Source organism: Ylistrum balloti, unplaced genomic scaffold, assembly GCF_031769215.1.
Source record: "Ylistrum balloti isolate Yb309-2 unplaced genomic scaffold, AGI_CSIRO_Ybal_v1 Utg370360, whole genome shotgun sequence".
Classification (NCBI taxonomy): domain Eukaryota; kingdom Metazoa; phylum Mollusca; class Bivalvia; order Pectinida; family Pectinidae; genus Ylistrum; species Ylistrum balloti.
Genome location: NW_026782255.1, coordinates 233,347 through 245,611, shown reverse-complemented (window position 1 = coordinate 245,611; position 12,265 = coordinate 233,347). Strand labels below are relative to the sequence as shown.

Here is a 12,265-nt window from a genome sequence, read left to right as displayed (position 1 = left end):
TTGTCATCTGTGGTCAAGTGAGGAGGCCGAGTCGCCCATGTGTAAAGTTTAATTTATCTTAACGATATCAATTTGTAGGGAGAGTGGAGATAATACGGTGTGTTCGTCCATGTGGATAAAAGGTAAAAAGCCGAATGAGAAACATCTCCACCAACAAAAGTCTATTTGTTAAGTGGTAGGATTTTTTATAAGATATATAATAGGAATGTTTCTTTTAGACATGTCAGAGTTCTAGACAAAACTACTAATGTCTAAATATAAATTTCATCTCAGACTGAAAATGGACATGACAATGATTTTAAAATTACTTTTTTTTTTTTTTTTTTGAAATATTGATAATAAAAAGAGATTTTTGAAGTCATAAGTTATCTGAATTCCTTTACAATATATATGTTCTGCACCTAATGAGATGAATTAATTCAAATTTTTCAAATGCTCTCATATGATTAGATAAAAGTGATGATTTGAGAGATAGATAATGTGTCTTCATTTTCTGTAAAAGCTTTAGGTTCTTTGAACACTAGACCTTGAACATCACATCAAGTAACGACAGTACAAGTTTGGATGGCAAGAAAATTTCTTTCTTTAAATTAAAATGTGTGAAGGGCAAATTAAACTGGCCACTAAGCTTGACAGGTCTACTCTTTAATAATAGACAATTTAGTGACTCATCGTACATATGTACAAGATCAAATACGTAGATGATTCCTCCAAACAACACTTATGTAATGAAAGGAAAATTCAATCTAAACCTTATAAAGGTTTAAATGATACTTAAATGTCCTCAATTTCTTTTTTTTTTTTTTTTTAACAATCTAAGCAAGGTTACGTGTTGTCCTCAATGATAACATTTTATTAATTATGTCCTTAAATTGGTTTGCGATTCATCTTTTCTGTAACTCAATAACAACACAGGTACCTGTGACTTCACAAGAAATACCTTCGTCATGTTGAGGTCAGTGAGTGGAGCCCCTCCTACCAGAGAGAACTCATCAATACCATTTCATACAAATCCAATCCATTCTCTTTATTATACACCCAATAAAGTTTTCAATACAGAAAAAGTACGTCAGTTGAGAAATTTCTATCTATGTTTCTATCACATACAGACAAGAATAACAAAAAGATGTTCTGTTGATACATGGAGCAATTTTTTGTCATAATATCAAACTTGATTAAATGCCTTTTGTTAAACTGCCACTTCGTTTATTGCCAATTATTTCAAAGCACTCATTACATTGTCATTCTTTACAATCTATTAAGGTATAATGCCTTGTGTTCTATATTGCCACTTCAAATATCAGTAATTAAATCTTTATATGTTTCCTTTACTATATTCCAAAACTACTAAATTTATCTATCATCCCAGATAGTGTTTTATGTAATAGAACAAACACCTCAGTTTGAAAGCATGGCAGTTATCTTTTTAACATCCCAGATAGTGTTTTATGTAATGGAGTAACACTGGCAGTTTAACAAGGTACCTCTCATTGTTGGCATCAGTTTGAAAGCATCTTATCCAAAAGCCTCATACATTATGTATTGACTACTTAGATTTTAATTTTAATCCATCAGTCTGTGACAGCATGGACTAAGTATATTCTAAAACTTAATCTGCATTTTACAATGTATAGAAAAATTTAAGGGAATTTTTTGAAAGATATCAGAGTTTTGTTGCTTTGCATATGAATGTATGCCTTTGGTTGTTGTCAGGACATTAAAGGAATGGCACAAGGAAAAATACAACAAAAAACACATAGCAAAAAAATATATTTTGGGTACAAGGGGACAATATAATGGTTTTGTCTAATGATTTTTTCAAATGTTTCATCATGTGTCAGAGCTAATGAAAATGATATAACATGAAGGAGTGAAAAATAAAATGATGAAAATGGAATCTTGAACTTTTAGGCCAGATGATTCATCGTTACCGTGGAAATGAAAGCAAACCTAATTTGTCATCAATATCAATAGTAGGTGTGACACAATAAGGAAGAAATCAACAACAAACAAAAACATGTGTATATCAAAAGTTTGGTGTTCCGTATCAGTGAAACGCGATCCCCCATCAAGCCACAGTGACCCCAGAACAGTGTCAATCAAAACGTAATCCAGCCCTTTCACAGCAAGAACAAGCTGTAAAAGTAAGAAAACCACAATGACTTTTAAAAATTTAGTCCACCCAGTTCAACCGATCACAAACACTGAATCGGTGTTATTCATTCAAGTTATCAATACCGCCCTGTATTTTTTTGTGGTTTTTCATTCAACTTTTTGGATTATATCACACCACTGTTTTAGAATTCTGTGGTTTTTTTTATCTTCATTTGAACAAATATAGTATTTAACTACACTTATTACCTAATTTGAAACAAATCTTTTCATGAATGAGAATTTATAAAAGTACATGTACCACAAAACTCCTCCTAATTCAGATATTAATATTGTGTTTCTAGATCCTTTCAAAGAAGTTTAAAAAAAAAAAAGGAGGAAGCAAAATATTAATAGATTTAGTATTACCTGCAATTCAATAGTGTATTTTAGTATGAATTGCTCACTCACATTTGTAGAATACAAGTACGCTTTACATGTATGAAGCACAACCATATGAAACTTCTCATAAAACTTCTGTTTTGTGACACAATATCTTTTTTTTTTTCATTTTGATGCTAATAATAACAAATAACAAATGCCAACTTTTATTTTTTTAATACGAAGATAGAAAATTCCTCTTTAATGTGGAGATTATTTTTGATAATGTCTTTATGAAAATTTACGTGGATAAAAAAGCCTTGAGATTCTGTTTGTGTACTTTTGTGCAATCGTATTATATGATGAAAAAACAATTTTCAAATTTTATGGCACAAGTATGTAAAACAAACAGTTAATGACCTCTACGAACATTTTTTAATAAATACTTAACTGTGTTTCATGTGGATCTCCCATTCTTCTTAAATGATTCAATGTGGAAAGAAATCTATATAAAAATTCATATTTATTGTCCGTTTTATTGATGTTTTCTTTTAAATAAATTTATCTGCAGTATTACATATCTGGGATTATAACAGACACTGCGACATCTGCTCGGGATCTCCGCACCACAATAAATAATCGGTGTACCATCAGTCTTCTTTCCCGCCCTAATAAGATAGCTTGAATACCGTAAAATCTTTGTGAAAAAGGAAAGTAAGGTTTTATATGACACAGCGAGAGCACAGATGTGGTGTATTACTATCATCAAATTATCATTATCTTTCATTGAACAATTGTCATGGTTTTATTAGATTTAGTGCGTGTATAAAATAGCATACGAATATTGCATTTGAGAGTAACAGCCCCTGATGAAAATGATTCCTAAGCGAGGGAGATCAATAATACTTAAGGTGTCTTAATCGCGAACATCAGCTTGGCTGTGTCGTCCGATCGCCTGATCAATCGATGACACTTAGACTATCTTAATACTCGGATATATCATTGACATTCTGCAGTGTAAAACATGACTCCTCCCACAGGTACACTCAATGCCTAAAGTCACCGTTACCTTAGTGAGGGAAACAGCTGATTCGTAATAATTGCACAATCATCTGATTCTTACAGAGGCTTGGAGAAGCTATCAGACTGATATTAGTGAGTTCTCATTAGCATCAGGAATGGCAGACAAGCCCACAATATTCTATCTACCCTTGCTTTCATGACAATACATAACAATGGACGTCACACGCGTAGTCTGATGTTTCATATCCATCAAACTTTAATCAACGACCCATCTGTTGAATGTGCTGATGTAACACAATGAGAAAGCGCTCTTAGATAGCTGTTTAGAATACATTATGTGTTATTTTTCATCAACAATTACTGAAACTTGTGGTAATAAATTTTAAAGCAAACCTCTAGATTACTTCCAATATATAGGAGAGAACTGGAATCCTCGCCTAGAAGTCAAGCCACAGGGCATAACAATAAATGTGCAAATCCATTCAAAACTACATTTTTACGAAAATGTTTAAAAGGCCTGAGCAGGTGACTCCATCCTTCTCAAATTTTAACAAAACAATTGTGTCAGCTGAAGTAACTTTAAATGAATTTTGCTATTTTATGACAAAGATGCATAAAAAGGCTTAACACAATTAAACTGCCACTCTCGTCAACAAATGTTTATTATTTGAAATAGGATAGTATGAAAAAAACCTGCAGACACAATAGGAGTGAAAATGTCCTTGAGAATATTAGGTCAAAAATATCAAACTTCCAAGGGGGATTGTTTTCTCCTGAAATTACCATTTAGGTTCATTTACATAAATTGACCAATTATGTAAATTAGCATCATTTAAAGTAAGGTAAGTCATGGAAGTAAAATCATTTTAAAATTAATTTCAAAAGTTTATTGTCATTAACTCATATTTTACATGAAATTTTCTTTCAATGTTCACTCACAAAAATTAAATGCAAAATCAATTAATGTTTGTTTGTTTTATCTTTTTGTTAAATTTTGTCATTAGACATATTAAAGTGATATCAATTACTTTAAAAAGAAATAAACAAGTGCAAAATATTCTTCAATATCATATAGTTTACATTGGTGTACTTTGAATCTTTGAATAACCTTGCAAACAATTAAATACAATTGAGCACGCCTTTTTCTCAGTTTAATTGATTATGTGCTATCAAAGATCAATGTTAACTTAACATTTTCCTTTTTTGTTATCTATTTTGTCACGTACGGATGAAAATTCACATAAAAATTAAATACCATCGAGATAAAAAGGACAGAAATTTCACACCCGATAAAAATGTTAAGTCTGCACTGAAGTTCAAATGTGGTAACTGTTGAGTTATCGCCAGTGAAATTGCTTTTGTGACAGATCAAAGATCTCAAATAAAGAAATTCTTCACCTCAAAATTATCATTTTAGATATATTGATGATACTTCTGTCAAAAACGGTGTCATAAGGGTGAACAAATCTTTTGTGAAAATCTTTTTTTCATCTTATCAATATTTTACTGAATTACCTTAAAGAATTAATATTTTTCATAAGATAAAAATTTTCATTCATTTTTTTACTATTTGCAATGAAAATTGTTGATATTCATCTATATTCATTTTACAAGCAGTGAATCTCTTAGAGATGAAAACAGTGCATGTTTTCTTAAAAGGCCAATTGAGAGATGTATTAAAATTGCATTATCATGAAAGAATTCATTACCGGTGTAACAGAGTACTCTCTGCTTTTCTGAGTCCTTTAAATGGTGAACTCTTCGCATTCATCTTACTGTACCCTCTAACCCATACAGGCCGTATATACATACCTGTTACTGTTAGTATCACTTATCGTAAAGATTACAGGTAAAATTGAAACTGAAACTGACGACTCGAGTGTCTCTATATCTTTAGGTCAGGCAAATGTTTGCAACAGGTGCTGTGGTTTGTGAATGCACAATGCATCCTCCATGCATTTGTAACACTCTGACTTGTTGAGGTCTTTGTTGCGTTTGTCTTGAGTGATGTGATACTGCTGTGATTTGTATAGTAGAATATAATATGTCCTTATTAGGGAATATTTTGAATAAAACATGCTGTGTAATAAAGGTCTTTACACAAATGTTAATTGATAACTTGCAACAGTATCGAAGATCTCTGGATAAAATTTCTACAAAAAATGAGAGTGAGGCAAATCTATATTTGTTTGTTAATAATATCTCAATTTAACATGCCCCACCCCACATGTGAACAGATAAGAATAGCTGTTCTGTGTGTATTGCTAGGGATATATGTCCCAACACTGTAATATATACTATACAGACGTACTGTTATGAAGTATTCATATGTTACTTTAGGGGCATGAAATTTGTTCTAGAAGATTTTTCCCAAGGTAGAATATTGGCATTGGGTCAGCAGGCCAGGTGACAGGTGACCCAAAAGAAATTAAAACATATTCAAAATGAAAATATGATGATGTGAAATTTTATCAAATAACAATATGATTAGCAGGTATCCTTTGTACAGGTAGCATGCTTCAGACACCTGGCTGTATTGTTTGCCTATCTCCTACAGCGGTAGTTCACTGAGTACCAGTCACCTCAGATACAGTAATCAGTTCAATTCTTCATATGTGTACATTTTTTTTTTTTTTTTTAACAATTTACCTCAACAGAAATTTTGAATATATTTATTGAAGTGATCAATTTTAAATACTAAAATGATATTTGCTCGCTGTGCAAAACCCTGAATGGTATTACTCCTGTTGTAATGATACATTCAACAATAAGATTGAATTCACAGTGAAAACAGAATGTGACAGTATATGTATTTGTAGGTTTTTTTTTTTAATTCCTTGGTGTCAATTGAGAACAAAATTGAAGTGGTATATTTTTGGCGTTGGATTTATTAACATTTGGAACTGTTAGGCTACGGTTTGACAGTGGCTTTTGATCTTCTTTTTCAAGTAACAATACAGAAACATTGAAAAACAACAAACACTCTGCCTTCAGCAAATGGATGACAATGATAAATTTGTTACAATACTAGATTTCAAATAGGATTAAATTTTATTCACCTCTTAGTTTGTAAAAAATGAAAGTGATTCATGAATAAGCTACAATATTGTTTACAAGCTGAGGAAATAACTATAAATTTAATCAGCAAAAAAAAATGTTACAACTGGAGTCATAAAATTTTGTTTTACATGAATTTTTTTGAGAAAGTATCAAAAATCATATAGCATTGTGATACTGATACTTACAAATACCTTGTGATGTGCCCAGGTGTGAAAATTTCCACACCTCTTTTTTTGTAAACTTTCAAACTAAATATTTTCTTTGAGTTTGAGATTGGACTTTCTTACAAATTCAGCAGTAGTGGATAAATCACAAAGGCTAACTTTGAAGGGGATATAATTATAACTCTAATACAACTTAAAGGCAAAATGTATAAGGTGGCATACAGCCTTAAGTCAAATTCAAGTATGATGTGTTAGTAAGGTAATTACACTATATTGTTATACAAATGTATAAATTTAACAGAAAATAGTATACAGAAAACGATGCACATTAGCATGTTTCTGAAATATTTATAAATATCAAACATTTTATATGGTGGTTTAATAATAGTATTAGATAATTGATCTATATTTCAAATGATGGTTCTTAAATATTTAAGTACCATGTTGAGACATAAGATTAAACACTAGTTCCAAAAATATTAAATTGATCTTCGCTGCTTTAAAAAAAATCAATGTTTTATGCTTAAACAATGTGTCTTATTTCACCAATAGGGTAATAGAGTATTTGTTTGGAAAATATTTCTATGAGTGCAAGTGCAATTAAAAGAGTTCAAATATTTTTCTATTTTTTAAGTGATTATTGATGTGTTCAGAAAGAAGCATAGTTTTTTTTTTTTTATTAAAAAAAACAATATGTTATCTCAAATAGTCTTCTCGAAGGATTTGGACAATAATTACATCTGATGGGACAGTTTTGACCATGAATTGGTCATTGAGACAATTCAAGACCAGCAGTTGTGATCTAAGTGTGCCTAAGGAGAAATGAAAACAAGTAAACACTACCCTGCCAGAAGTTCGGCACCTGAATACAGTTAGAAGTCCCTATAACAGGTGAGTAATGGTTAGAGTATTTAGAGATAGGATGAGTAGTGATTATCTGTGAGGTTTTGTAATCCAGGTAAGGTGGAGGTGTTACCTGTACAGGCCTCCAGGTGAGGTAACGAACACATTTAACACATCGCACTACCTCAGGTGAAAACAAACCAAATATTGAAACATCGGGTGGCCTGTAAAGCAAACAGCCCTGCTCAGAGGTGACAAAAGGTGTAAATAGCCGGCTGATGGTCAGTGCTAGACAAATAGCTACTGTCAGTAACAGAGGGGATCTATCCTTAATTTAATATTGAAACGTACTGTAATCAATTACCAAAGCCCACACACTTACCTGGCAACAATAGTATATATGTATACTGTTAATGTAAGTAATTTAGCAAAATAAATTTGAAACACATTATTACTATTTGGCAAATAAGTGTAATGATAATTCATGTATCAGAAATGATAGATATATATATTTATATATATATAACAACATCCTGAAGAAACAATTTATTAAGTGTAGTCATATTTTGGCGCAATTCTTTCAGTGTCAAAAGCACTAAAATAAAATCACACTAAAATTTGTATTTTTACAGTATCTTTGTAGCTAAAGATTCAATATAAACCATATATAGAATTATTTCACTACCTTAAAAATTTACTTATGTATATTCAAATGGTTTCATTTTTCAATATTTTCAAGAATTCAGAAAAATCTAAAAATAAAATAGATACTTTGAAAATAAATTGTATTTAGTGATCATTAGTTAGCAGAGTAGTTCAGAGTTATTCATTGTTCTCATTTGGGACATTTTTTCGTTGAAGCAGAAGACACTTACCCTTCCAAAACTATTCTCCTTGTACGGTTTCAGGAGTCTCCATGGAAACCTTTCTTTTGTTAATATCTTAATGCCTTTAATTTCATCAAAATTTGAGTTTGACCTTTCTTTATTTTATTTGTAGAGGAAGCCATTGACCTTTTGATAATTCGCTCAAAAATTGGATCATTTGGTTCAGGATTTGGTGAAAGAACGAAAACTTGAACCATGAAACACTGACATCCCTACTGATGAATATTACGGTGCTACATCAGGTACTGCTTAATACAAGTTACTGTTACTAAATATACTGTTAGCTGATTATAATTAATTGTCATGGTAACCAATTCCTATTTATGGAAACCAATTGAAAATTCATCAGACATCTGTTAGTTAACCTTCATAGGTAACAAATTAATGATCATGATGTTAATTTAAATCATTGCATGAATAATTAATAATGAATTAAATCAATTAATCTTCAGGTAAAAACATCTATTTAGTCATATCAATCAAGAAAGAAATACTGAATTATTCATATGTTTGTATTTTGTCACAATACAAAAACATGCAGTCATCACCTGACGAATACGAAGATATGTGCTCCTACGTCAGGTGATAAATCATATCTTTATGGAAAAATCATCGATTTTACAAGTTTTTATATTGTTAACAAGTTGACATATATTTTTCTTAATGTTCAATCTTCATATCTGTACATGATCTACTATTGTAACGTGAAAAATTCTCCTTTCCCATCCTCCACGCATCATTTAATAGTGTTGTCAAAACTGCTCGTCATTTTGGGTGACTCACCGTTAAAGTATTAAATCTATATTAAACTCACAAAAAAAGAAAAAAATTGAAAAAATGTAGAAATAATTTATCTAATGGGAGTTGAATCCCAATTATCATTTAAGATTTACTTGTCAATGGATGCTGGGCCACTCTGTGGGATACCTACAGTTACAGTGTCAGAGTAGACACATATATTACCTGAGAATTTTATGTTCAGATACATATATATATAATGGTTTCTTGATTCATATCATTAAATTTCACAAATTTGACAGAATAATATTTGTCTTGAGAGAAAAAAGGTGTAAAGTGATTACTGAATGAAAAGCCTATTATATCCTTACAGCAATGTCTAGATCAGAAGCCTGCCTATATCCTTACAGCAATGTCTCCATCAGAAGACTGCTATATCCTTACAGCAATGTCTCCATCAGAAGACTGCTATATCCTTACAGCAATGTCTCCATCAGAAGACTGCTATATCCTTACAGCAATGTCTCCATCAGAAGCCTGCTATATCCTTACAGAATTGTCTCCATCAGAAGACTGCTATATCCTTACAGCATTGTCACCATCAGAAGACTGCTATATCCTTACAGCAATGTCTCCATCAGAAGACTGCTATATCCTTACAGCATTGTCTCCATCAGAAGACTGCTATATCCTTACAGCAATGTCTCCATCAGAAGCCTGCTATATCCTTACAGCATTGTCTCCATCAGAAGACTGCTATATCCTTACAGCATTGTCTCCATCAGAAGACTGCTATATCCTTACAGCAATGTCTCCATCAGAAGCCTGCTATATCCCTACAGCAATGTCTCCATCAGAAGACTGCTATATCCTTACAGCAATGTCTCCATCAGAAGCCTGCTATATCCTTACAGCAATGTCTCCATCAGAAGCCTGCTATATCCTTACAGCAATGTCTCCATCAGAAGCCTGCTATATCCTTACAGCAATGTCTCCATCAGAAGCCTGCTATATCCTTACAGCAATGTCTCCATCAGAAGACTGCTATATCCTTACAGCAATGTCTCCATCAGAAGCCTGCTATATCCTTACAGCAATGTCTCCATCAGAAGCTTGCTATATCCCTACAGCAATGTCTCCATCAGAAGACTGCTATATCCCTACAGCAATGTCTCCATCAGAAGACTGCTATATCCCTACAGCAATGTCTCCATCAGAAGAATGCTATATCTCTACAGCAATGTCTCCATCAGAAGAATGCTATATCTCTACAGCAATGTCTCCATCAGAAGACTGCTATATCCTTACAGCAATGTCTCCATCAGAAGACTGCTATATCCTTACAGCAATGCCCCCATCAGAAGACTGCTATATCCCTACAGCAATGTCTCCATCAGAAGACTGCTATATCCCTACAGCAATGTCTCCATCAGAAGACTGCTATATCCCTACAGCAATGTCTCCATCAGAAGCTTGCTATATCCCTACAGCAATGCCTCTTTCTGAAGCCTGCTATATCCTTACAGCAATGTCTCTATCAGAAGCTTGCTATATCCCTACAGCAATGCCTCTTTCTGAAGCCTGCTATATCCTTACAGCAATGTCTCCATCAGAAGCCTGCTATATCCCTACAGCAATGTCTCCATCAGAAAACTGCCATATCCCTACAGCAATGTCACCATCAGAAGCAATGTCTCCATCAGAAGCCTGCTATATCCCTACAGCAATGTCTCCATCAGAAGCCTGCTATATCCCTACAGTGATAAACCTATCAGAAGCCTGCTATATCCCTACAGCAATGTCTCCATCAGAAGCTTGTATATCCCTACAGCAATGTCTAGATCAGAAGCCTGCCTATATCCTTACAGCAATGCCCCCATCAGAAGCCTGCTATATCCCTACAGCAATGTCTCCATCAGAAGCCTGCTATATCCCTACAGCAATGTCTCCATCAGAAGCTTGTATATCCCTTCAGCAATGTCTAGATCAGAAGCCTGCCTATATCCCTACAGCAATGTCTCCATCAGAAGCCTGCTATATCTCTACAGCAATGTCTTAGAAGCCAGTTTAATATCCCTTACAATGAATTGCTCGCCCATCAGAAGCTGGCTATATCCCCTACAGTGATACTGGACCCTCAGAAGCCCACTAGATACAGCATGATACATCTGTGAGGTATTTATATGAAATATTAAATTTTTAAGATATAATGTCCGATTCATCAGTAGTTATTTTACCATATCAGTTATTAGTTACGCATAAATGATACGGAACGATCTTAAGATGTTTTATATCTTCATTATGCTCACAGCAGAAGCCAGGTGATGGCCAGATCATCAGAGTTCTTCTATCGTGATTTACCTGAACGCTATGTGACATATACCTGTATCGCGCCACTTGGGCAGGTGTACATAACGTCCAGTTAGATACACCTGCTAATAACTTAGAGTATTTTTTTCCAGTCCAACAGGTCTTGCTGATGACTTTATAAGCGTTATAATGAAGATACGATAATACACGTCATCTTCAAAAAATTCAACAATCTCAAGTACAATACATATTGAAACTTTTTTGGTAAATTTTAAAATTATAATAAAACTATAAAAATTGTTCAAATATTATTCAAATTTTAGAATTTTTTTTTTCGATATTTATGATTTACTATGAAATTATAGAAATTGTTCAAATATTATTCAAATTTCAAAAATGCTTTTCAATGATGTGTTATAGCACACAACAATTGTTTCCTTTTTTCATGGATGGTCAAAATATGCTCTTGAAGCGCTCTATGATAATTCATCAAATATTACTTGGAATTTTCCTTATTTTTTTTTTTTCATTTGATTTTAAAATCAGTATTTAGTCATATCTTTTGAACACAAAAAGAAACAGCTGACATATCAGTAAAGTAATAGGGAACAGCAACAGAAGTTTCTGAAAATGTCAAAGATCACTCATTTGCAAGAAATGTTCATAAAGACGTCATCGCAATCAATTTCGATTTTAACAGACAGGAATGTATCCAAGAGCTGGTTTGATAAATGACAATGATGACGTAGCGATAAGGATTCATCATAT

The 12,265-nt window shown here is 32.7% G+C and overlaps 1 protein-coding gene across 1 annotated transcript; it reads left to right on the top strand.

The window, feature by feature from the left end:
• The first annotated feature begins 9,599 nt into the window (after positions 1-9,599).
• Positions 9,600-11,246, top strand: LOC132553840 (cysteine-rich, acidic integral membrane protein-like). The gene has a single exon (XM_060218122.1). It carries the CDS (start codon positions 9,600-9,602, stop codon positions 11,244-11,246), a length of 1,647 nt encoding a protein of 548 aa, XP_060074105.1.
• Positions 11,247-12,265: the final 1,019 nt, after the last annotated feature.